At 40.1% G+C, this 27,679-nt stretch overlaps 1 protein-coding gene across 1 annotated transcript in view; it reads right to left on the bottom strand.

Annotated features, from left to right (window-relative positions):
• AQR (aquarius intron-binding spliceosomal factor) overlaps positions 1-27,679 on the bottom strand; it is a 97,030-nt gene that overhangs the window by 24,730 nt on the left and 44,621 nt on the right. Inside the window, exons 20-28 of the mRNA XM_090033522.1 lie at positions 24,992-25,233; positions 22,554-22,700; positions 20,512-20,581; positions 17,492-17,602; positions 9,215-9,324; positions 7,113-7,248; positions 6,298-6,507; positions 5,097-5,234; positions 2,933-3,004 (exon numbers count right to left, since the gene is read on the bottom strand). Of these exons, the coding sequence (XP_089889648.1) occupies positions 2,933-3,004; positions 5,097-5,234; positions 6,298-6,507; positions 7,113-7,248; positions 9,215-9,324; positions 17,492-17,602; positions 20,512-20,581; positions 22,554-22,700; positions 24,992-25,233 (1,236 nt within the window). The remainder of the gene's footprint in view (positions 1-2,932; positions 3,005-5,096; positions 5,235-6,297; positions 6,508-7,112; positions 7,249-9,214; positions 9,325-17,491; positions 17,603-20,511; positions 20,582-22,553; positions 22,701-24,991; positions 25,234-27,679) is intronic.

The raw sequence follows: 27,679 nt of genomic DNA, 5'->3' as shown, positions 1-27,679 counted from the left end.
GCAGTGGGAGGAGAAAGGGGCACCAGGAAGTTATGACAGGGCACGGTGCTAAGCAACAAATGGATCGTTATTGGCTACTGTTGCCACTGCCATGGGAATGCCACATGTGCAGCAGGGGCCTGAGCACTGAGTCTGTGCACAGGGAGGTAAAGCACCGCCACGCAGGGGACATTCCACTCCACCAGGCACCGGGGCTGCAAAAGCAGCTCATCCCTGGTGGCCACAGGAGCTCAGCTGTATGGAGCCTGCCAGTGCTGAGGGGGTGGTGTGCTCTGGGGCTACAAGCATGCCCAGCGCCACTGTCCACACGAAGATCTGCCTTGCCAACCTGGGACAGCAGCACGTGCAGTGGAGGGAGACAGGCTGTGGGTAGGAGCTGTGGGTGAGGGGGTGATATGTGTGGGAATAAGGCGGTCACTGCCTTCCTCATCCAGGGCCAGAACAGGCAGGGAGCGCATGCGTGCACATCAAATGCAAAACAAACAGAAAAAGGTTTTAGGTCAGTAGCTTAAAATGCCTTGCACTATTACTAAATATCAGTTATTGGATTGGCACCAGCCAATACAGCTGGTTAACCATCGGCTATCAGTACTAGCCCAAAAAAATCTTTATCAGTGCACCCCTGTTGAAAACCCCCTACTGTTCTCTAACCCTGCCAGTGTGCAAAACTAATATAAATTACACCTGTGTGACTGTCATCCTTTTAGGCCCAGACACTTAAACTTAACCAAGACAAAACTGAGCTTCATTACAATAGTCTCACAGGTTGCAAGAGTGAGAAAGGATGAGGGAGAAAGCATAGGAAGCATCTACATTTACAGGCAGTTCTTGACTTACGACTGTTTGAGTTACGACAAACAGCACTTATGACTTTAAACCTATGACACCGTTTCAAAGTTCCGATTTTACGACGCTGGACACAGCTGCCTGGACACAGCTCCTCCCTCCCCTCCCAACCACCCCCTGGACAGCCCCTGTCCCAGCCCCAGCTCCAATCCCTCCCTCGCTATGGGAGCATTGATCTCTGCCCCATGCCACATCACAACAGACTTACCAGCTGGAGGCAGTTGTGTCGAGCTCAGTAAAGGAATCAACCCCCCACTTATAACATTGTTCCTATGGGAAAATTGGTTCCAAGTTATGTTTCGACTTAAGAAGCAGTCGGAACCAATTGCATTGTAAGTCTGAGGACTGCCTATGTCTGCAGAATACCACAATTGCCATCTTAGTTTTCCTTTGTTCACACGAAAACTTATGAAGTACATGAAAGATGTATTCAGATTTACAAAGTTCAGACAAGTACCAGAAATTAATTGTTGCAAAACTATGTTGAACTATTTCTATGTTCTAATAAGTATACATCAGGGTTAAGTCATGATTTAGTCTATTAATGGAGTTTGAATAATAAAATATAATAGAGCATAACAGATTTTAATACTAAAAATCTATTACTGTATTTACTTGAATAGATGATCCTGATAATAAGACAATCCCCCAAAAATTAGATTCCTTATATGAAAAATGTGTAAATTAGTTATACTTGTGCACATTTAAAATCTAATTATGGGAGGTTTGCCTTTGATCATGTCCCCTTCCCACTGCTACAATAGGGAAAATAAATGGGAGGGGAGGAGAAGGGGGAAATCAGGTGGACCTCTTGCCCTCTGTTCCCACAAGTTCTTCCCTCTACAGCCTCTTCTGTCCCCCTTACTGCCATACCCTGCTCTCAGGGCACGTGGAAGTTGGGGGGAAATTTGAAAACACTGATGGATGAATCGATACATTTGACCTTTTTTTGAAACTGATGCAAACTGATGCACAGGTAGTCCACAAACATATATACAAAAGTGCTGCTTAAAAGTAATTATGAAGAGTACAAACTACGCATAATATTAATCCAGAGGTAAAAAGCTCATGATTTACTGTACAGTTAATTGGGCTGGGCTCCAGCAGAGTCAACAGTGCTTCAAGCCATGGTGAACCCATAGATCAGCACTGCTCAGTATATGTGTGTACTCCATATATTCCCTTCCCTCCTACAAAAAGGATCCATGTGGTAATTAGCTCCCCACTCATGACTGGAACTGGATGTTCTTCCCACGAGTCTTGGGATCCTCCAAAAATGTATATGCAGATGAGGCACAGGGCAACCTGGTTTGGTTCCACCTCTTAGAGGGGGTTGCCACCATCATATGCCACAGGCTGTGGGGAGTGGGATGAAGATGGAAGGATACTTGGTGAACTGCTTGGGGCCCCGTTTGGTGATGTTTGCCACACATTTAAGGTTAGTGAAGAAAGGGGAAAGGAAAAAAGGCACAGCTCAGTTGTGGGAGTGAACTGGATGTTAAAATGTACTCAGTATAGTAGCTTACCATGACTTGGAATAGAGTTGGCACTCATGGTGACTGAGCACAATGGGCACTACCATACATCTTATTTAGACTGGCTGCACTAACTCATCCTTGTGGTAGGTTCCCATTAGTATGTTTGCCCAACATGGGTCACATGTTTTATTGTGATCGTCAGTGCTGGCTGTATTTAAATCAGCTTCATATTTGATTTCCATGACTGAGCACATGCTGCCTTTGGCAGCAGTTTAATAGCAGACAATGTATTTAATGAGGTTTTCTTGTATGTGAATTTAAGATGAGGAGTTTTTTCCCCCCCCATGCTAACTGGGGGGCAAAACCTCTTGCAGTCAAGTAAATATGATATATTTCCTTGAATCTGATAGAAGTATTTATTATATTCACCATGAATGTCACACTGACTACAATGGAAAATGAAGACAGTCTAGACATTTACATTATGAGGCCATATTGAGATTTAAATACTATATACTATTAAGAATACATGGCACTACCATTCATTACCAAACATTTACTGTTGAATTACTCTTACTAAATACTTATTTACTTAATTCAATTCTTACCTGTAAAAGGAGAGGTATAAATGTTTCTATCTCTAGAATTTGGGCAGACTCTTCCATTAAAATGTTATCATACTGAAAGAGAATTAAAAAATGCTTGTCAAAACACGAAACAGCAGCAGGAATATATACATAGGTGGAACTGAGGGATAGTCATTTCAAAACTACATGTACAGACAAACTAAATTAACTCAAAACGACTTGTAGCAAGAGTAATAACCTTTGTCTGATAGGCATCCATGGACACAAAAGTAAATCTCCATTAAAACATAAATAAATATACATGTGGTCTTCTGCCATTGAAATCTCTCATCATTAGTATTAGCCAACAGTGCTACTGAGTAACTCAGTCAACAAGACAATTATATTAATCTGTTTCTGAAGGCCACACATTTTTTTTCTTGCTTTTTAGAGGCAACCTGTGACTGGTGTCAATGACAGAGTAAGCTAAAGGCCATTTTTTTCATTAGTATTTTTCTTTTAGCCTCTATCTTATTTTCTTTCTAGGTCTAGCTAAGAATTCCTTCCACTGTTCTTGTAGACAGTGGTCCAGCAGTTGTGGGGGAGGACCAGCAGCCAGGGATCAGGTTCCAAATGGTCTAAATTTTTTCCATATATATTCAGAGCATCACCCCACTTAATCACAGAGTAGGAGAGAGATTCCAAATGACCCACTTGAGTGCCGTGTATCCCCAGGGATCTGCTGAAGAGACTTCAAAGACTTGGGACAGCGAGCCAGATACATGCATCTATTACATGAATATCCCCATTCCCACCAATTCCTACACCTGATTTGGAAATAGTTCATTAGAATTTTACTTTCACAGATTTACTGAACAGTAAAAAATGTATAACTAAAATAAAGAATGTGACAAGTAAAAACAGAATCTTAAAAAATTTCTGTAATTCCAGAACTGCCCTCTTACAGGCAAATCCTGGTCCCATTGAAGTTAATGACAGAACTGCCATAGACTTCAAAGAAGATTTTAATGTATATAATAACTAACTAAACTAGTATAGTTTAAGTGATGTAAATCCCATAGTGTGGAGTCATACTGGTATAAAGAGATTTATACCAACAACTTACTCATGGCACAGGTGTCAAACATACAGCCCACAAGCCAGCTCTGGCCCATGGAGGTGGAGCATCCAGCTCGTGAGACTTTTTGCTATAGCTGCTAACAACCAAGGAGTTAACACCACTGCCACTGAAGCTCCATCATTATATCTGCCAAAGCCAGTGTCAGCCTGGCCAACACTCCAGCAGTGAACACCACCACTGAATTTAATGGATATGGAGACCAAAAGCTGCAGCATCCCTTCTCCCAGGTGCTGGCCAGGCTGTGCACTGCAGCCATCTGGGGCACAACAGGGCTGGCAGCTGTGGCGAGAAGTCCCATAGGCCAGAATCAGAGGTGGGTCATCTGGCCCAAAAGAAGTCCCGCCTTCTGGACATGGCCTACCAACTCATGTTCGTTTGACACTCCTACCTTAGCGATACTGCACCAGCAGAAGTTGTTCTAGGACAATTATTTCAGTTTCATATTATAAAACTTTTTATAGCAAACATATATATTATATACACACAAATTTTGCTGTGTGGGTGTTTGTTATGTGAAAACTGTGTGCAGATCAAACACCAAAATTCACACACTAGAATAAAATAAATTAATGTTGTAGCAAAACTGTTGATTATTTAGTTAAGCAGCACGCTAAAAGGGTCCTAACGTCTCCCAGTTCTCCTTTTACTTTTGTTTTTGTTAGCCAGTCAGCATCACTGCAAGCCTTCCAAGTCGATCCGTCAAGCAACGTAATCACCTTTTCCAACAGACTTTATGTGCATTTATAAAGCAAATAAGAAACAAGTCATGACCTTATATACACAAACACACTGATGTTTGAATATTACTTGCACATAATCACATTTACATTTTTAGAGTGCAAAATTAGGCCATTTCAATGCTCAGAATAACTCCAGAAAACATCTCTATTTGTATTTCTGTAGATAACAGTGAAATCATTTTTCATTAAGAGGACAAACTGACAATATAATGGTCTTAAAACTCCAGTGATTCAAAGCAAGTTAGTAAGCCCTATATACAAAACAGGAAAAGGTAAGGTGGAAATCTGTTGCTCTAAAACATTTTACCATTACTGAAATCATTACCTTGAAACCTAATTCAACCAGGTCATGTCGTTTCAAAGCAGCATGTGTACAAGTCATTGCAATGATCTTTGCTTCTTTCACCAAGAGGTATTTGGATCTGTCCAGGCCACTGCGGAGAAGTTCAAATGCCCTGAATTCCTACAGAAAAAAAAAAGACTTCATAAGAATGAGAATCAAAACTGATGTTGCTTACAACAGAACTATGTATTCAGAAGCCATCTGACTATGCTCCTCAGATTATTAACCAAAAATATACAGAGGAAGAATATCAGCCAATAAGAATTTCAAATTTCAGTAGTACATATAAAGACAAGTTCAAAAAGGATCATTAAAATTCACCCACATAATTTAATTTATACACTTTTTCATGTCTACAAATAAACTTATACATACAATTGTCTTAACAGTTCTGAAGACATTCATTGAAAAGATGAAGCAAGCAAGTTTTTCCCCATGATTTTTTTTTGTTTTGTTTTACAGCTTCATAGCATCAAATTTTGAAAACAGAAAATCAGGTCAAATACATGTAGTTTAATGTCACCAAATACATGCTTTTAACATTTTGGTGTATGGCACTTTTAGGTACCATATTTACTCAAATACAAAACAAGGTTTTTTACCCCCAGTTGGCATGAGGAAAAGAGCCCCTTGTCTCATAATTGCATACAAGAAAACCTCACTAAATGCACAGTCTATCATTAAACTGCTGCCAAAAGCTCAGCAATGGAAACTAACTATGAAGTTGATTAAATGCAGTCAACACTAAGCATGGCTATAAAACACATGGCCAACACCAACACTGGGTAAATATCCTGATGGGAACGTACACAAGAATTTTTGGAGCATCCCAGTACTCACGACAGGAACAACCAGTTCCAGTCATGAGTGGGAGGCTAATCAGCTCATGAAGGGGCTGCCAGGGGAAACCACTGGGTAGGGAGAAGGTGGGAAAGTGAAAGGGCTACCTGAACCCTCAGATTTATTGTCTATGCTGTAGCAGTAGAAGGGGGACAAATTCAAGATAAATTTCCAATAATTAGATTCTATACCTGGAAAACCATAAATTTATACATTTGCAATACATAGAATCTAATTATTGGGTGGCCATCTTACAATCAGGATCATCTACTATTCAAGTAAATATGGTAATCAAAATAGCTCAGAAAATTCCAATAAATTCCAGTGATCTTTTAAATCTTACCTCAAGCTGAGTGAATATTTTCTTAATATGCCTAAAACACCCTTCAGCAATTTCCATGTCTTCATCGTAAGATTTCCCTTTAAAAATCGGTTGAGGGGCATTTGCAAAATACTGATGAAAAGGGAAAAAACTGGAGACCTCTGCAACATCTGGAAGCTTACCACCCTTAACTTTAACTTTGCTAATATACTCCTCCCAACGAGACATTACCTACAGTTAAAAAAAAAAAAAAGTATCATTATGACATTATGTATGTATTGTCAGGCATTGTAAAGGTTCTTTTTAAAAAACAAAACAAAACCCTTTCAATATATTGCTTTTAGCATACTTTTTGCACAAAAACAATTTATTGTTTGCTACTTTTCAAACACTCGGAGAAGAAGCATATTATTACAGAACTAGGTAAGTGTTCTACTATGTTGGATTCTACAATGAAATCAGACATAAAATATGTGAAACAGTGACTTTCCAGTTATTTTATGCATCCTCAACTACAGTCGCCCAAAAATCTCAACAGTAAAAGTACTTGCTGGGATTTTCATATATGAAGACAAAAATCTACTTAAAAAACTTTGCCAAGTAGTCATAAAAAGCAAGAATGTTCGCCTTTCAATATGTGAGTCATCGGGCAGAGTTAAATACAACAGCAACATAAACAAGTAATGTTTATAATTATAGTGTCAGTTGCTATTTGCATTGTGAGCCACCAAACAATTTTTTTTCCTTTTCTTTTAAAGGCTCAGTTCTGAGAAATTAACCCCAATTTCCACACTGAGGTCAGAGCTTAATCTTTCCACAAATATTTCATCTCTTACTTGGTATAAGAAGAAGTGTCCAGCTGTTTCACAGGTATAAGAAACATCTCCTGGGACCCCCAGACTCTCTTGTAAACGTCCAACCTCACGTAGAAGCTCTAATCTTCGAGCCAAGACATAATTAACTCTTCCATACCTGTGGAACAAAAGTATTGGTGATAAGGATATGTATTTTTTCTTCAACCACGAAAAACATTAAGGAATTGTTCAACACCAATATGTGGATGTCATAAAATTACTCTGTAAAACAAATATTAAACTTTATTAAATGACCATTGAAAAAGAAGAATACTCCATTATCTGCCAACTACTGCCATGTAGATCAGTGGGGGACAACCTTTTTGGCAGGCACATCACAAATTAGCATCATGCCTTCTCTGTATGCCACTGTGTGCCCTGCCCAATCTACTGTTCTGCTCCCTAAACTGTGTTCCTTGCCCCATCTGCTGCTTTGCTTTTTTGCTCCCTGCCCCATCTGCTGTCCTGTTTTCTGCTCTTTCTCCTATCTCCTCACCAGTCTGCTGCATACCACACAAACATGCTGCCTGTGCCACTTGCAGTATGTGCGCCACTCACTGGCCACCCCAATCTAGATGTGCCCGTGGTTCCCATCATTACAGTACAAGTGCTTCACAGCCTAATAATCTTATCATCAATCTTCCTGTGATGTATGGAAGTATTATCCCACTTTTATACTGAGGGAAAAAAAAAAAAGAGAAAGGTGTTCAAGATCACAAAGCCAGCAACTGAAGGTGCAGTTTACAAGTTTTGAGTTATTAACTGTGCTTCCTTTTGCAATATGCAAAATATTCTTTGGCTCCCTTTTCATAATACTGACCAAGCATGCTTACAGTCACCTTTATTCTCATTCACTGGTGGCCACTGAATAGGGCATTGTGCCTACTGGCTGAGTGCCTTCTATTGGTAACCAGTAACATCTGTAGCCCTACTGGTATGTTCATGCCTAAGTTTAGGTCTTCTTTACTTAAGCTCACTTCCCTCAATCTGTGGGAGATGCAAAAGCATAAAGTGACACAGGAAACCAGGGAAAATAACTGTATATAAAACTATTCCAACTCTTTCTCCACTAGATTTTATGCAGGTATTATATGCTTAATGTCACTGGACTTAATGTTATTTTCAATGGACTTATAAAAGACCAACTCTGAATCTATGAAAAGGTCAGGTTCTTAATTCTTAATGTACCTTGCTTTTATAAAATATGCTTTCCTTATAACAAACATAGAATTATCCTAGGAAATCACTATGCAAATTTTCATCTCAAGAAAAAACATATTAAATGAAGTAAAACATAAAAAAAAAGCTCTCTTTTACTGTAGAAACCGAGCTACTTGGTAATGGCTACAGGAAAAGTAAGCTTTTCTCCTAAATTAAACTCAAGCATCACAGCTGTAAAAAAATCAACTGGAATATCTGACATTTTTATACACATGTCATTAATTACGGACATATTCTTCAAAATACATCATTTACCATAACAGGCTGGGGACTTCATTTAAATGAGCTTTAAAAATATTTTAAATAATACAAAGCAATGACTTAAACTTTTATAAGTAATTTCATGAAGAAATTACAAGTGGAGGGATTTGTATCTTGCAATGTCAGCTGTTCTATAATATGCAATATTCAGCACATTTTAAGTCAAAATTAAATTGAGTAAAGATTGAAAATTGAGAGAATTTTTGTATTAAATTTGCATTTCAGTAGACAGACTTGATAATACCTTTGTGTACGCACATGCTGGTATCTAGAATATATTTAATTTCAAACATCGAAAGGAAAACAGGTGAATAAGTAACTGTTTTGATTTTTTTGGAAAATAGAGGAGTTTCCTGCCTAACTACAGAACTTGGTATAATTTGTTTGGTACTGAAAACAAATGCCCTGAACTTAGGACTATATTATAGCTGGACTGATAATGTTAGGACTTAAGCTTCCCTTCCCATAAAACTAACAAGTCCAGACAAATTTCTACTTACTTACTTACAATGAAAGCAGGAGGGATTTAAACAAACATTGCAACTCTAATATTTACACAAATTAGCTTATTGTTAGCACATCCCTCTTGGCCATCAACTCACCTGCTGAAATCTTTCTCTGTCTCCAATTCCTCCTCTCCATGACCCAGACGCAGGAGGTGGCGCTCATCAATGTCTAGAGCCATGATTTTCTCAAACAGCTGGTTCAAGGCCTAAAGATTGACAAGAACAGGGGAAAGGGTAGTTTTTAGAAGTTCAGAGGCTCTTGCAGGGAAAACTGGAGATTTACCGGTAAGCAAGCTGGAAATTAATACCTATTTTGGTAAGAGCTGAAACTAAAGCAGCATGAAGACAATACTTAAATTAGAGCTCTTAACCTCAAGGATGGGGGAGAAGTAGTCCATTGATACCGCTCGTCTTTTCACTAACACGTATCTACAGCTTGTAAAGCAATTCACCCGCATTTCTAGCTTGTGATTTAAGAAGACACTAGCCATTCACCCACATTTCTAGCTTGTGATTTAAGAAGACACTAGCCATTTGTTTACTGAATTATTTCATGGAATGCACTTCTTAGCACTTATTTGATATGACAGCACTGACTTGCATAAAGATTTTGTCTGCTCAATATTTACCATATATGGGTAATATCCAGTAATCTACAAAAGCTTTGTCTATTTCCTAGAAGGTGTTTTAGCTAAAAGTTCCAACTGGGTAATTAAATTTTGTCCACCCATAGCACCCTGGGGTATCATGATCCACACCCCCCCCCCCCAACTCAGGGGTGCTGCAACATGTGCTGCTGTTGCCACAATAGCAGCCAGGTAAAACTGCATTAGGGTAGGGGTTTTCAACCTTTTTAAATAAGTGTACCCCCAGCAACTCCCATTTTAATAAGTGTACCTGTGGGGGCGGGGGTGGCAAGTGGCCGGATGCAGAGCGGGGAGGGACAGGGTGGTAAGCAGCCAGATGTGGAGCAGGAGTGCGGCAAGCAGCGGCAGTGCAGCATCTGTGCGGCCCTGCTCTAGTCTCACCCTGGCCCTGCTCCTGTGAGGCAGCACGCCATCTCTGCCCAACCCCGTGTGCCCCTGGGACCTTTCAAAGTACCCACACATGGGTTCACTTAACCCTGGCTGACAAACCCTGCATTAGGGCACTCCCAGAGACAAGAAAGCACGAGGAAATTTCACCCATGGGCCTCTGTTTCTGGGAGGGGCATAGGGAGGATCTGGGCCAGGACTGGCTGTACAGCACAAAGCAACTTCTGCCTGCTTGAGGCTGATCAGGTAACATTAATGCAGAAATAGCAAAATCACATGTTGCAGACCTACCCAGACTGCTGTGGGCAGCATGTGCAGGGCAGTTTTATCTGGAGGTAGTAACACTCAGCTGAGAAGCAATGACTTATGTTGAGAGAACACCAACAGTGCTTCTTAACTGGGGATGTCACCACCACATTTAAAAGAAATGCTGGAGAGGTGCCATGGCTTTGAAAAGATTTTAAAATGACTGCCTTAGTTTCAACTGCATAGGATATACTTCACTTTTGGGACATCTACATGAGACCCAGACTGCACAGTAGCTGGAAAATACCATGAAGTAGTGCGTCACAGTATAAGCAGTGCTAATATGGTACTGTGTAGCATTATTAGGCTACTGTGCACCAGTAGTGCCATCTAAATGACGTTTGCCAATGCTACTGTGCAGTAGCTGTGGTTCCTGTGCTAATACAAGTACTAAATAAATGCATAGCAACAACTGCGTAGTAGTATCTCTTAAACTGTGTTATAAACACTGGTGGAATAGTGCTGTTTAATAGGTTTTCACCATTTACCTTACTTACATTTGAATGAGAAATAAAATGGAAACATCCACAAACACTTGCAACCATTAGTCCAGTCTCTTTCTCTATAGCCCTTGTACCACTGTAGCCTGGCTCCACAGGTCCACAGCATTACTGTTCACATTTGTTTTAGAAGAAAAGGAGGAAGTGACTTTTGTTCTGTTGTGCTCAGTAGGAACCTTACCAGAAAAGATTAGAGAGGTGAGGTGGCACACAAAAGAAGTTACTAAAAGTTTGGCTGCACACAACAAGATCTAGTCTACTAGAAAAGGTCTACTCTTGTACTTATGCTAAGAAATCCTCCTAGGGTAGACAAAGAAGGAGTTTCTGCTGACAAATATATCAGGGCCCTGAAAAATAAGATAAAATAGAAACAGCATGTTTATGACTTTATGACTGCGCATCAATGCATGCTACTTCATAGAATTTTTGTTAGCAAAAATCAATTCATAACTCTAAATGATGGTACTGTAATAGCAGAAATTTTCTAGCGTAGACCAGACGATATGACAGGTAATTCTGCAAGACCTAATGAATGATGTTGCACTCCTGCTCTTCTTCATAATCTGATGATGTCAATGTTCTAGTCAGGGAAATCACCAGAGAAACAGGAGTAGGAATGGAATGGGACTTCCCTTGCGGGTAAGGACTAGCTTGTCAAGGTCTGTGGAAAAAACTCAAAGTACTCTCAGAACAACTCTGGTAACATCCCATATGTGTACAGATGACTTGCAGGCTACTGACTGGTCTAATTGGTCTTGAAAGTCCACCAGTGATTGGGGTATTAAGTCTTTTGAAGAAATCATGCACATACCTCAAAAAGGGGCCTGCTTTCTGCTAAAAGATGCAAAAACACATTGCAAGGATGAATACACCTCCCCTAGCAGTGGAAATGATGAATAAGCCTCTCTCATTACTATGATAAAGACCACAGTATCATAGTGTGGTACATATCGATCCTAGTGAATATCCTGGCATAGAAAATCCCTGATCAATACAAAAGAAAGATGCTTTAGATTCACTACTGCGGCCAGTTCCAGCTAAGTCAAGGGAACCAGTCTATTCCATCTCCCTATCTCAATGCCATGCAGAGCTTGGAAGCCTTTAATTACTGGGACATCTGCTAGGAGGGAAACACAGCAGTACAGAAGTTCAGCAAATGCTTGGAGAGTGTTGGGGATAACTTTTTGATCTAGATGGTAAAAACACCAACTAGAGGAGAAGGAAGCTCAACTTGACTTGCAGCTCACAAACAGGGAAGAATTGGTTGAGAATGTGAACAAGAAAGGTAACTTGGGTGACAGCAGCCATAAAATGATAGTGTTCAAGATCCTAAGGGAAGGAAGGAAGGGGAACAGCAGAATAAAAACACTGAACTTCAGGAAATCTTACTTTAACAAAACTCAGGAAACTGGTGGACAGGATGCCCTAGGAGGCAAGACTGTGGGGAAAAAGGAGTCCAGGAGAGTTGGTTATATTTTAAGGAGGCCCTTTAATGGGTGCAGGAGAAAGGTATCCCAATGTAACAAAAGAATGGGAAGTGCAATGTAAGGCCTGCCTGCCTAGACACAGCAATCTTGTCAATTGAGCTGAAACTCAAAAAAAGAATCCTATAAAAATTGGAAACCTGGTCATAGTACTATGGAAGAGAATAAGAGTATTGCACAGGCATACAGGGGGAAAATCAGAAAGGCCATGGCACAGTTTGTGATGCAGCTGGTGAGGCAAGGGATATAGAAGGCAATAATAAGGGATTCTACAAGTATATCAAAGGTAAGAGGAAAACCAAAGAAACCACAGGTCCCTTACCAAATGTAAAAAGCAATTTGGTTATTAATGTTGTAGAGAAAGCTGAACTACTTAATGACTTTTTTTTAAATTATTATTTTTCCCTTTATAAGGGCAACTACCAGGTGGTGAGTTCATAGGCAGCAAAGACAGGAAAGGAGACAAACAGCTCAGAGCAGTAGAATGAGTTAGGATTTATTTTAAAAAGACACTAGATGCTTTAAAGTTGGCAGCACTAGATAGGCTGTACCCCAGCAATTGGATGAGGTAATTTAGGAGCCATCAGCTATATTCTTTGAGAACTCATGGAGGTCACAAATGATTGGAAAATGACAGAGTCCCCATCTTTAAGACAGAGAAGGATCCTAGCTAGGAATTATGGACTAATCAACTTGACCTAGATACCTGGGAAGATCACAAAACACATTCTGAAGCACCTATAGGACAAAGGGATGATTTTAAGAACACCTGGCATGGATTCACCCAAAACAAATCAGGCCTGGGCAACCTGATTTTCTTCTATGACAAAGTAACAGGTTATTTGGATGGGGGAGAGAAGTAGGTATGATATATACTTTTACTTCACCAAGGCTTTTGACACTGGACATTCTCATTAATACACTAAGGAAATACCAACTAGATTAAAGTACTGAAAAATGGATACCTAACTGACTGAAACATCACACTCAATGCATAGTTATCAATAGCTCAATGTCTAGTTGGGGGGGAGGGTATCAAGTGGGGCTCCTCAGGGGTCTTTGTGCTTTGATATTTGACTGTGTTTGCTTTGAAACTAAAACTGTGATCTTAGTGATGACATGAAACACCAATGTCAGCAAAAGGTATTTCTTCAGTATCAGCTTTGCCTTTTATGATCTTAAACAGTCTGCCAGGTTGACAGAATGCTAACAGCGCAAAAATATTCTAAAAGATATTCCTAATGGACAAGTAAACTTCTAGGCCCATGCAAATAGGGAAATCTTCATTTCAGATTTGGTCGATTTGGAGGACAGTGATTCAATTTTGTGATTCAAATCACTGTCCCATTCACAGAAAAGAAAATCATAGAAAAATAGGGTTGGAAGGGACCTCAGTAGGTCATGTAGTCCAATCCCCTGCTCAAAGCAGGACCACCTCTAACTCTATGATCCCAGCCAAGGCTTTGTGTACCAGGATCTTGAAAACCTCCATGGATGGAAACTCTACTTCGTGGATACCCTTAAGAGTGTTAGGTATAATTTGTTACATTAGCCTGGGAAAAGGGGAGTGCACAGCGGATCAACAGGCTAAGAGGCCTCTGTAAAAAAAACAAGACAAACAAACAAAAAAACCCCTCAAGTTTTATCATTCTATAAGCTTAATTCCTTGGTCTTTTGAGAACTACATACGAGGGGTGATCAAAAAGTTCTAAAACTTAGCCTTTATTTTTAAAAATAGTGTACAAACAACATTTTTATGAGCTGTCCCCTTCAAAGTAATCTCCCCCAGATGACATGCACTTGTCCCAACCTTCCTGCCACTTTCAGAAGCAATGCTGGAAGTCTTCAACTGTGAGTTTTTTGAGTTCCACTTTAACATTCTTATGGATGGTTGGAATGTCATCAAATCCCCTTCCTTTCAGCTTCATTTTGATTTTTGAGAACAGAAAAAAAATCACATGGGGCAAGGTCAGGTGAATATGGAGGGTGTGGTATCACAGGAACGTTTTTTTTCAGCCAAAAATTCTTGAATGGAGACAGCAGTGTGTGAAGGAGCGTTGTCATGGTGCAGAAACCATTGACCTTTTTCACACAGATCGCAGAGGTTTCTTCTAACTTCATTCCTCAATCGAATCAAAACCTCTCTATAAAAGGCCTGATTGATTGTTTGACCACCCGGTACAAATTCCTGATGAACAATACCCCGAACATCAAATCTTAGAACTTTTTGATCAAGCCATGTATGGTACCAGAAGTAGGGTGCAAAGAAAGACAGAAAAATAGAGATTCCCAGAGTAATTAAAGATGTATAGCAATGCAGAAGAAAACTGGAAAAAAATTTAAGCAGAGCTTCACCATATATATTATGGCCAGTGGAGCTACAGGGAAGGAAATTCACTCAAAATACACACACACACACACACTTTAATATAGCATGCTCAGAAGCTCTGCCTCTTTATAATAGCCTACAACTGTCAGAAGCAGAACAGAAAAACTATGACACATTAATAAATGGTTTGAGGAATATGGTATACCTAAACAAAATGAAACCTTTGAACAGTATAATTTCCACATGAGACAGCAGAAAGAATGAGAGACAATGAAGGACTCTGGCAAAGACCTCAGACTGCTAAGCCAGGTATGCAGCTTTGTAGAATTAAAAGAGCCCATGACCAGAGACCAAATAGTATTAGGTATAAGGGATAACTCAGGAAAAAGACTACTAGGGAGCCTGAATTTAAGTTGGAAAAGGAAGTTAGAATGTGCCAAGTGGCTGAGATAAAAAATGCCAGGCTGTAGACACGGGAGGAAAAAACAGAACAAGCTGAACTAGACAGGATTACAAGACTGCAAAAACGTAAAGTAACATACAAACAATACAGAAAGGAGGACCTCGCTACAAACTAGGCAAGTGGAGGCCAAAGAGTTGCTTGAAGAAACAATGGTCAGCTGCAAATGCTGTGGGGGTTACCACAAATCCATACAATGCCCTGCCTGCACTGGTAAACACTGGGTAAAGATTGGATCATTTTGCAAGAGTTTGCAAAAAGGAGCAGGATACACCACACAAGAAACAGCAGGTGTATGATCTATGCAACTAGAAAGAGGAAGAATTCATCATTGGCACAATGTAAGAAGAATTTCACTCTTCTGAGTATTGGACAACTATCATGGACACCAATGGACTAATGGTAACTTAAATTAGATACGGGGGCACAGGTCAATGTAATACCAGAATACAACTGAATCAGAAACACAGATCCGGTGCCAATTCGGAGATTCGGATTGGCCAGGGACAGGCAGGCACAGCAGGGCGGCTACAGGTTCTCCCATGGCTCCTCTGGCTGTGCCTGCCTCTCCCCAGGTGGGGGGAGCCGCGGGAGAAGCCCCCATGGCTGCCCTGCTTAGCCCCATCCCCTGCCATGGGGCAGCTGCCGCACAGGTGGGGAGGAGATGATCCCCGCTGCCCCCCACTGCATGGGGGAGGGCTCTGCCATGAGCCCTCAGAGACCCCTATCACTGCTGCTACAGCCGGTGAGTGCGGGGCTTTTTAAAGTGCCAGGTGGCTGGGCCAGGCAGGGGATGGGGCTGAGCAGGGCAGCCATGGGGGCTTCCCCCGCCCTGGGAGAGGCAGGCACAGGTGGAAGAGGAATGGGAGAACCTGCAGCCACCTGGCTGCGACTACCTCTTCCCGGCCAACCCGAATCTCTCCAAAACTTTTCTGAATTGATTCTGAGGTTTTGGATACGATTCAGACCTTTTAATGGGTTTCCTGATTGGATTCGGATTCAGAGATTCAGCCGCCAAATCAGGCCAAATCTCTGCCGAATTGAATCAGCAACTAAAGCTTCGCACAGCCCTTTTAGCTTCCTCTAGGTACAAGAGCTCATGCAACATTTCAGGAGGTGAAGCTTCATACTTTATCATTTGCCAGATCCTTACAGAAAAGAGTAAACATTCCAAACACATACTCAGAATATGAAATTCTTCAAGAAAGAATAGATCCCAACTTAACTGTCCTTATTAGCTCATTGTCTGAAACCAGCACATCCTGAACATTCCACCATAGTAACATTATGGAAGGAAGGCCTGACCAAGGTAGTTCAGTCCAACAGTTACTTGAATGAGTACAGTAGTTCAAACATCACAAAAGCAGGTTCCAAATTTTTGTTTGTTTGTTTTTTTAGATTTTGAAAGTCTTTGGGCAGATCTAGGAACTACCTGCCAGATTCTCACTAACAAAAGTAAACATAAGGGGTGTGTCCAGACACGCGCACACATGAGGTCTGCAGCATTGCAAACCCATTTGCAGCACCAGAAACCACACATGCAGGCATTTGCTGTGCTGTTAATTAGCAGTGCAGATGGTTTTTTTGACACCAGAGAGATCCCAGTGTCAAAAACATCAATGACAGAAAAAAAACAAGGCTGCACACATGGCAGCAGCATGCACTGCCCAAAACTGAAGCCTGGCCAGCTAGAGGCACACTCCAGCTGCCGGCCAGGTTCCACATGCCAGATTGCTGCCACTGGAGCCCCAGGAGGTCGCCAGGACCCCAGGTAAGGCTGCTGGGGCCAGCCCAGGTGCTTGCCGCGCAACAGAGTGCGCGTACCCAGCTATGTACCACTGCTATTTATCCCTGGGGAAATGCATGTGCACACTCATCTGGACATACCCAAGGAGGCAGCAATCACATTCACAGAGCCAAAGAGATGTTGTCAGTAAAGAAAAAGTTTGTTTCTTTGGTGTGCATATGCACTTGCAGTGGGATTCATGCTTGGATACAAGCAAATAATGGTATATTTCTATATCTTACCATTAAATGCCCTGTAAAGAAAACCTAACTGATAAAGATACTTTGGAATTAATGTCCAATTTTAGTTTTCATCTCAAATTCATTTCTTCTCAATTCCAAAGCCTGACTCAAACTCGACATAAGCCTACTCAGACCCATCTAATGTACCTGACTGTAACACTGAAGTTATTTACATTAAACTCTGAAACAAAAATAGGTACAGAAAGGTAAAATAGAAAATCTGTTTAGTTACCTGGTTGGAATGTGTAACTATAAGGGTCCTCTGTTCTGGGAAATTATGATAGAGATTGGATATGATCTGCACAGCCACATCAGTTTTGCCTGTACCAGGTGGACCCACTACCTATAAAATGAAAACAGAATGCGTAAAGAACGTCACAATTCACTCCACTAACCAGCTGGGAAAATTAAAGAGTTTTGCATTGGGCAGAAAAAAAACCAGTTTGTCAAGAAACATCTTTCTTTTGAAGGCAACGCATCAACTTTGGAAGCTAAATTACAAGCACTGTCAGTTAACAATGCAAAAGGTATTTCTTACCTGCCAACTGTAAAATGGATCAGTTGTTATATACATGCCCATAGTAAAGAAGGACTTAGCCTCATACTGTCCTTTGCAATAGGACCACACCTCATCATTCCCTAATTCTCCATTTTGAAATCCAAAGGCAACACTCTTTGACAGAAGTTGAAAAAGGATGAAGAGGACAGACCCATACATTAAGAACTAGTTCAATGGGGCCTTGCCCTTTTAAAAACTTGCACTAGGACCCTGAGAACTGTATCACTAGTTCTAGTGATAGTATAGCTGAGATTGATGAGACTGCAGTGACTAACCAAAAGTTTTTATTCCTCAAATTAAGAGCTCTGAATCATAGAAGCATGTCACACCAAACTGCATATTGATTATTATAAATGCAGTACTCTGAATTTGTGCTTTTTATTCATGCACATTTTATGAGTCTATAATAATGTCCTTCAATTATCCATGTATGTAATACAGCTGCAGTATACACAAACATCACCATTCTTGAAGGACATATATTTAAAAGTAATTCAGTGATCCATCTACTCAGATTCTTATACTTATAACCATCCTCAATACCTTAATTTACTTTATTTATCTGAACTCAATGCAGTTGAGAAATACTATCTTTCAAGATAGTATTTGGAGATAGATGGATAGTATTGGAGACAGATGATTTCAGGGATATTCTAGATCAAGTTTCTGACTAAATTCCATCCAGCGTAGGTAGAGACTGAACACTTATTTGTATTGAGGAGCCAATGGAATAACATTTTCCCATACATACAAAAACTAATGCCCTCTCAATTTAATGTATGAAATGCGACCTCGTATTCATGAGGCATTTCAACAAATTCTAAGTATTGTAGCCAAATGCGTAGTTACATCTTTTGAACATAAGCAGCCCAAAATTGAGCAGATCAAGGTATGACAGAAATGTAAAATTAGTAGCCAAGTCATGCTTGTTGTGAATGAAGCAAGTAGTCCTACTGATAGATTGGACCTCTCATGCAAAGACAGTAGGATCTTCTCCGTGGCACGTACATAATGCACTACACTAAAGCTCATGTTAATTTATGGCAGAATTGAGGTGATGTTATAGCCACGATGATCCAGGAAAAATGCAAGGCAAGGTGGGTGATATATTTTACTGGAACGACTGGAATTGGGAGGAATGTAGAAAATCTTTTAGTGTGAACTACCCTTCCTCGCTTCAGCATCTTATCTTATAATATCTGGAATGAAAACATAGGTCCGAGCTGGGAACAGATAGCCCAAACAATTATTAAAAATGCCTCATGGACTGAGTCAAAACAAAACTGAAAGAGAACTGCCTTTAAAAAGAATATGACATTTAAAAATGACTTTTTAAATTAAAGCAGACTGCTCTCCAAAATGAAAGAAAAAGTATTTTCTACTGAAAATAAGTTATTAGAAAAATAATACCAAAGCCTGACTTTTCATATACTTACTATTCCTCCACTAATAGACTCTTGGAACTAAGCTTAAGCACTAGTAATTTATCACTAAAAGCCCTCCAAGAGAAATGCAGATGGTGCTTCAAAATACACTGCATTTATATTGGGAAGTTATTCTTATTGATTCAAAGATCAAATGATATTAATTAACAACACATAGTACTTTATTGAAAACACAAGATTAAAACAAAGACCTACATCACCTAGCATTCCCCTCCCTAGTATTTCATGCGTTGATTATATATTACAAATAGGAATAAAGATTTTAATTCGCAATCGTCTTTCCTGTTGACAAGTTAGGAATACTGGTATGAAAGGAGACTCCTATACATAAGTGTTGGTATTCTTAGCCAAACACTGTAATTATTTAAAACCCAGCAGCAGTTCACATCAGTGGGCTTGTTCCAAAAAAGACATTATTAACCAAGTAATTTTTAATCACTTTCATCACTGGTACATTTTTACTGTGGCCCAAAACCTGCCTGACATGGAAAACGTGCCCTTTCATTTCAAGAGAAATGCTTGGTTATTGAAGATAAAGTCCATCATTCAGAAGGTCCTGATAAATTTTACTGTAAAACAAACAAACTCCCAAAAGCTGGTCAACAAATCCTACAACCTTTATTTATGAGCAGCTTCTTTGATTCCAGTTCATCTATCCGGCTGAAGAACTACTGCAGACAGTCCTAACAAAGCTTACATAAAGGAAGGGAAAAGCCAAAAGTCATTCATCTGCTAAAGACTGAGTGGAAAGTGATACATAAAAAGGAAAGTGAAAGGACTACAAAGAAAACACTGTGGTAAAAGGCCTAATTTCAAAAGCCAGGATGCAAGTACTGATACCCAGAGTCCTTCCTCCTTGTAAAACTATTATGAGTACCAAAAAATATTCTACTGAGTAATTATTTTATAGGATAGACCATACTTAATGAGGACACGTATTTGAAGAGGCAGAAATGTATTTGTAAGCCTTGTAAAATACTGTTCAACAGCTTACACTGAAGCAAATAAATGGTGTTGGCTTTGATTTGCATCTTCTTTAGCTTTAAGGAGTTTTAAACAAAAAACAGAAACAAAAAAACAAATCCACAAACAGACAAAACTGAAATCACCTTGGGCCTAAAACAAGGGCAAACACTAAAGTCAGAAAAAAAGCTGTTACCAATACTTCACAGAATCTGCCCTAAAATTAAGCAGAGCATTAAACAAAAATATACAGTAAACTTCTTAAATCATTATTATAATCCCTACCATAGTCAGCCCAGGTTGCATTCCTGCACGTATAGCCTCAATCTGAGTGTGGGTAAACGGAATAGTATTTCTGTAGCGAAACAAAATATACACCATAAAGACACAGAATAATAATGCAAAATAACTCATATTACAAAAGGTAATAAGTTATATTTAAATGAAAATGCTATATATTCCTCCAAGAATATCTGTCCTCTGATTATTTATGCCGATTGACTCAATCTTCGAACTATGTAAAGACGACACGTTCAAACTTATGACTTAAAATGTTTTTACATACTCCCAGTTGTATAAGCCCAGTCAAAACAGATGTAGTTGTAGTTCAAAAGGACTTACTCATGTTTAATTTTAAAGTCAATGAGACTACTCCCACACTTAATTTTAAGTGTATACCAAGCACTTTACTACATCAGGTCTTTAATCATTAGGTACTCCAAGCATATCAGGAAGTACAATTGATAAACCATTAAGGTAAGGTAAACTGCTGTACTAGAGTACTAGAGTTGTTTATTTCAGCAAATTAATGTTTGAAGGCAAGAAACAACATAAATTAATTATTACAAATCCCCACCCCAGATTACAATTTTTAGAAGTGGGAAACATCCAATTAGTTAGCGACAATTGTTTGTGCTTTTAAACTAGAGGAATAATACACCAAGCTGCAGGTGAAATCATGTTCTAGAACTGCTCGGTTCCAGTGCCTTTGCCTGGGGCTAGCTTTATTAACCAAGGAAAAATGCCTTGGCATTTCACCTCAACTCTTATCTTCAAGATGACCCAACTCTCTCCAAATTAGAGTTTTCTCCCAGGTGGCTTCTGTCTCCTTATGGCATCTCTTTCCTCAGGCCTGCTGTCTGTTAGGTCCCTGGCAGACATCACACTTAAGACATAATTAGTCTGTTAATCCATCTTTAGAAGTAACCAAGCCACCTGTTCAGGGAATTAATGGCACAGCAAAAGGGAAACCAGCCACAAAAATATTACACAAAAAATGTGTAATATTTCTGCAGCTGGTTTTCATTGGGCCTTAAACTGAATGTGCAGCAGGGTTAGGAACACACCAGGATCTTCAATTATCCCTGGTGTGGTCCCAGCCAACAATCAATTGATCATCAGAGCCCTGGTGTGGCCCTGATCCTGCTGAGGATTACCTGACCATTATCCAGCTCCAGGGACCACACAGGGGGCCTGTCTGAGTCCTGGTGTGGTCCCAGAGATAGCTGAAAATGAGGTGATTGTCAGAAACCCAGCTTTCAACTCACCATGCAAGGGGAGCCCAATAAGACATGATCTCCCTGCACCACCAAGCACAATGTGATTGGGATCTGATCCCCAATCTCAAAATCACACATCCTGCCATTTATTTGTGGCATGGCAGCAGGCATGGTTTTTAGGATTGTGGACTTGATCCCACCACACCTTTAAATTAAAGATCTGTCAGTAGCCTTAGAAGTGATGTTTCTTCCTAAGCCTTTACCTAAGCCTAGATCTGTTTTCTCTTCTACCTAGATGCAAGAAACCTTGTATGCATGTCCCTGTAGGAGTTGTGGCTAGGAACAGGTACAATACTACCAACTACATATTCAGCTTCAACCTGAAAAGGCCTAGAGATCATTAGAATTTTCTTATCTTCAGTCTTATTTGTTTATGTAAAAGAAATAAACATTCTACATAATGTTAAAAAAACCTTTGATTATCCTTTTAGTCACAGCTTACTAGTTTACCATTTACACTAAACATTTTAGTTAAAAATCAATATTGCGCAGGAGCATATAACGCTAAACTGACTTTTCTACACTGCATATGCAATGACCAACTATCGAGACTCATATTTCCATCATACTTTGATACGCCTAGTTGTAGTTTTATTCAGTAAATACTGTTACACTAAATCTTTGCTCTAAACATTTAGTTTATATGTGAAATAGAAATATTTCTTCTATATGTAAAAGAGAGAATATAACCGCATAACCAAATGAAAATTATAACTCAGCTACAGATTATTCCACATGTTAGTACAGGCAAAATTACAAGACTATTACCGTTTTGGCTGATTATATGGATATGGTCCCCTGTTAGGAATAATATGAGGTTCAACAACTAAGGTTTTAGCTTCTTCAGTTTTATCTTCATTCCCATCCTCCTCTTTCCTCTTCTTTCCTTTGCCACCTCTTACCGGGAAAGTTATCCTGAAACATATGTTTGTGATATATGCTTCAATTCATTCAGAAGGAAATATAATTGTCTTTGAAAATTTGTATTAAATGTCTCTAGAATGACATAAACTGGTATGTCACTCTAACCCTGAAGACAGAAAAACAATTCAGGAGAGATAAGGTGCAAATTAATGATGAGGAAAAGAACATAAAGGACTGCCTGAAGATGTTGGCTTTAAGGCATAACGTAGACAAGATTAAAGACAAAGCAGTATATTTGGCAAATAAGCGTTCTAGACATCGTGGATGGGATAAGGTAAAGCATGGGTGTCAAACTTATGGCCTGTGGGGAGCCTGCAAAGCAGTGTAGTCTGTCCCATAAGGCACCCAAAGATGCCAGGAATTTGAGAGTGGGAAACACAAGGAGGGGGCACACCACCAAAATCCAGGACACAGAGTCCCGCTGGGGATGTCTGTCAGCTGCTGTGGGAAAACTACAGCCTTGGATATGGCCCATGAGGTAGGGGGTGACACCGCTGACATAAAAAGTTCAAGAAGGAAGACTACGAAACAGGAAGGTAAGTTTGGAACAAGGGCAACAGAAAGGAAAAAAAGAAATTAGGAGGGAGGCAGATGGAAACAGGTTATGACAGAAAGCAACTACCACTATACAGACAGAAGTAGCACTGGCCGTCCTGTTTGAGCTAAAAGCGCGAATGCATCACCAATTTTACATATTCCCTTTTCACATCATCTCCATCATTTTTAATGACCTCTCGATCCAGAGACTCTGTATTTCCAAATCTATTTCATATTGCATTATAAGATCACACAGAGAAGGTTTTATCACGTCACTAAGTATCCTTTAGTAAATTTAATAGGGGAAAATAAAATTAAAATGAAGGGATTTCTTTTTTGTGGCAAGGGCTATTCAAATCAAATGCGACATCTGTGATAAAATAATAAGCCTTTAGCCTCTCTCTGTATGAAGAATACATCTGTAACTAGCTATGAATTTAATCTGTTAAGGACCAGGAATATTTAATAGTTATTTCCTATTAAAGCAAAGGTTTCAAAACATCCTGAAATTTACTGGGAGGAACCTACATATTCATCCTGCACATCACTCTGTAGTTGTATGTACTAGCTTCTCACAAAGAGATCATCCCTGTGTTATACCAGGGCACCTGATCCCCTTCCCACAACTTTGCTTCTTATTTTATACTTCAGTTCTTTGAGACATGGACTACTTATTTGTTGTATTGCATAATCATGTCCATAGGCACTATCAGAGTAGTGATTATGATGTAGCATTTGTGCCTTCTTCCAGGTTACACACTCACTATAAAATGTCTGAGAACAGATCATTTCTCTCACTTGTATCATGACCAGAATGGATTGAAAAATTTGCAGTAACTTTTCACCAGAATTTTGTCCCCCATAGAAATGGTTCTATTTTGATGAACTTTTGAGGGAAAACAGGCAGGATTCCCACAGTTCACCTACCAGCCTCCTCACTGGTCTACCTGGCAAGGTCCAGGGAGCCTGAGGTCCACGGTCTGAGATTCCAGAGGAGACCCTCTGGACCCTATGAGTCAAGTCTCATAAGTTCATCACTGCTATCCAGTGAAGGATGAAGAAGTGAAGAATTGTTATCAGCTTCAGTTAACAGTTGTCAGGTATATCCTTTTCTTTATGTTATTTATTTATTTTATTTTTTACAATACCATTTAGGATTTCAGCTACCCCAGCCTTTTTAGTTTTTGGCTTCTTATCTCATTCACTATGAAAAGTTTCCTCAAACCCAAGTTTCATTAAATTACTCTAGCCATACCATATAAGAAAATTAACTAATTCCTGGTAACCAAGCTGCAAGCCAGCTAGAAGTATATGCTACTTTGTATGTAACAAACATTGATGTGGGTATCGTATAGGCACACCAAAAAACATATATTATATATACCCATTCAACACCCCCACATGCACACACCTGCATGTGCACACATACAAACTGCGCATATACTTGATTAGAGCCCCAACTATTTATGCTCTTATCTTTTGTGGACTAGCATTTACTTCTGTCAGGGACAACATTTTCATATACATTTAAATGGATTCTCCTAACCTTCATTATGGCCTATATTTTCTACTGTAACACACATATTACAATACTGATAGAAACTTCTTGGGCAAAAGAGTATACTTCATTCACAAAACTAAGCTGATTATACTTTAGTTTTATGGGACCGATTTCATTAATTAGTTTTGACAGATTTACTACAGAATGAGCTGTTAAAGTCTGTCTCTGAAACCAAATGCGTCACCTGAAAGGCGGTATCTGCAGAGCTGGATTGTCAACTGTTACTTTAATATTATAGCCAGGAAAACTAGCCTTTAAATGATCAATTGAGAGAAAAGTGTCATTAAAATCCAGAGATGCAATCTGATTTGGCATTTTTGAATAATGAGCACTGCTTGGGTCTCCATATCCTAGGATAATATCATGCAGCCAATGAGGAACCACACAATCTGTGTTCATCAGATTCCTAATAGTCTCCAGAACAGCCTGAAAGTTAGAAAACAGAAAAATCAATCAGTAAAAGTGACGTATTTATTAATGGAATGAATTACTGTGCATTTCAAAGGCACTGTCCTCTAATGACAGGTGTTTGGGCAGACGGAAACAGTTGCTATATTCACTCATTACACTGTTCTGTTTAAGTAGTGATGGTTTGTTAAACAGTTTAACTACTGCACTATCCAATTAGTAAGAGTCAATTTAACCCAAATGAAACAACAGGCTGCATTTCCCAAACACCAAACAACATTATCAATTAAGCTACCAGAAAAATATCTACGCATTGCTTAGTAAATTTACTGATAAAACCACTTTTTCATTTAACAACACAGAGAAATGATACTGTATCAACAGACAGGCAAGTGATGCCTTGTTCTGCCTCAGGCATCATCAGCAGAACTTGCAGTTAAGTCTTAGTTCAGAATACGTGCAGTGGGTGATGATGTTGGGAGCAAAAATACCCACAAGTTATTTTGAGCTACATGCTGTAAGCCAGCAACAAATAGGGAATGTGTATGAGAGTGGCCTGTCCCCTGAAGAGAAGGCAGCTAGCCTGGCTGATGGGCTGCAGTGGGAAGGCTAATGAAGATATGGCTTGCTGGGAATCGAAAACCCCAGCAGGCAGAACCAGAGCGAGAACAGAGACTTCATGACTACAAGGACAGCAAGCCTGTGGGAGGAAGGCTGAAGCCACAACAGACCACTCTTAGTGTTCAGGACAATAAGGTTTTTCATTTACTTGCTTAATTTTGTCAAAAGATTCAGTATTACTGGGCCATGCTGAGAGATACTCTAGGCCACAGGAGTCAGCAGGTTTAAAGACAGCACATTACCGAGGCTTAAGAAATGCTCTGGGAAGGGGCAAAAGCCTGGTTGAAAAGGCTCTGAGGTGGCAGCCTGCTACAGAAAGCAAGAGTGGATTACATTTACAATGAAAATTGAGTTTTAAATGAAACTGTTGTCACAGCCTTAATCAAGCTCTCTTTGCTAGATGCTCACAAGGCTGCTGTGTTTGGGCTCCACATACTAGATTCATGTCCTCTTAAGCTTTTGTGCATCTGAACCACATCCAGACATTACCTTTTGACTTCCTAGATACAACCTTGGGTACAAATTCCTTGTTTAAAACCTCCTTCTGAAAGCAAAACCTTTTGATCGAACTGCCTAAGCCGGGGTAGGCAACCCTTGGCACAGGTGCCAAGGGCATAGCATGCAAAGGCATTCAGTGGGGAAGGGACTGGGGCTACACTGCCACAACAAAAATCAAGCCCCTCATGGCTCCCCTACCATCCACCCCTGATACGCAACGTATTACAAATCAAGTTTGCAGATGCTTTTGGCACCCTGACCAAAAAAACAGTGCCAATCACTGGCCCATGCCCTGAGACTCAGACTCTCTTGCTTAAGCAAAACCTTTCCCAGAGCTTCTGCTTTATAGACACTGTATACCTCAAGGGTTGATAGTCAAAATGACCAGTAAACCAGACACAGACTTTGAAAGAAGCATTTCTAAAACAAGTAATCTTCACTGTACTCTGACCTAGTTAACATCCACTTACATGCCATTCCCTGCTTCAATTCCCTGTCCACACGAATGTATGCATATGCATGTGTGCACACACACACCTTTTTTTTTTACACTGGGTCACAGTCCTCTAGGACAGATGTCAGCAACCAATGGCCTGTGATCTGGATCCAGCCTGTACCACGCTGTATTGTAGTCTGGAGATTTCCTATGCTGCATTATAACCAGGTGTAAGACACAATAGTGGCAGTGGCTTGCCACCATAAAATGTTGCTGATCCTTGCTCTAGGGTCGAGGGTATCCAGCATCCCATGGAGTTTCTCTCTCTTGCAGCTAGTTTTCTTCAGTCTTAGCTGATCTGACACTCAGGAACGCCTGTCTTTCTCCAAAGGCCTGTCCCCTTTTTTGCTCTCCCCTAACCCACACAGACTCAAGGACTGGTGGTCCCCGGCATGATCCAGGGACCCCTCGCATGATCCGGGGACTTCAGGGCAGACCCAAAAATGAGAGACTGCGGGACCTGAACCTGTTCAGCCTTCAGAAGACAAGGCTGAGGGGGGGACCTGGTGACCATCTATAAACTCACTAGGAGGGACCAGAAGGGTTTGGGAGAGACCTTGTTTCCCCTAGCACCCCCTGGCATAACAAGGAATAACGGCCACAAGTTGTTAGAGAGTAGGTTTAGATTAGACATCCGTAACAACTACTTTACAGTCAGGGCGGCTAAGATCTGGAACCAACTTCCAAGGAAAGTGGTGCTGGCTTCTGCCCTGGGGGTCTTTAAGAGGAGGCTTGATGCCTACCTAACTGGGATCATTTGAGCCCAGTTTTTTCTCCTGCCTGGGCAGGGGGTCGAACTTGAAGATCTACAAGGTCCCTTCCGACCCTACTTCTATGATTCTATGACTG

The sequence above is a fragment of the Crocodylus siamensis genome, chromosome 2 (assembly GCF_052110815.1).
Source record: "Crocodylus siamensis isolate JL-2025a chromosome 2, ASM5211081v1, whole genome shotgun sequence".
Classification (NCBI taxonomy): Eukaryota; Metazoa; Chordata; order Crocodylia; family Crocodylidae; genus Crocodylus; species Crocodylus siamensis.
The sequence above is the reverse complement of the archived record's forward strand: the minus strand, read 5'-3'. Positions and strand labels throughout refer to the sequence as shown.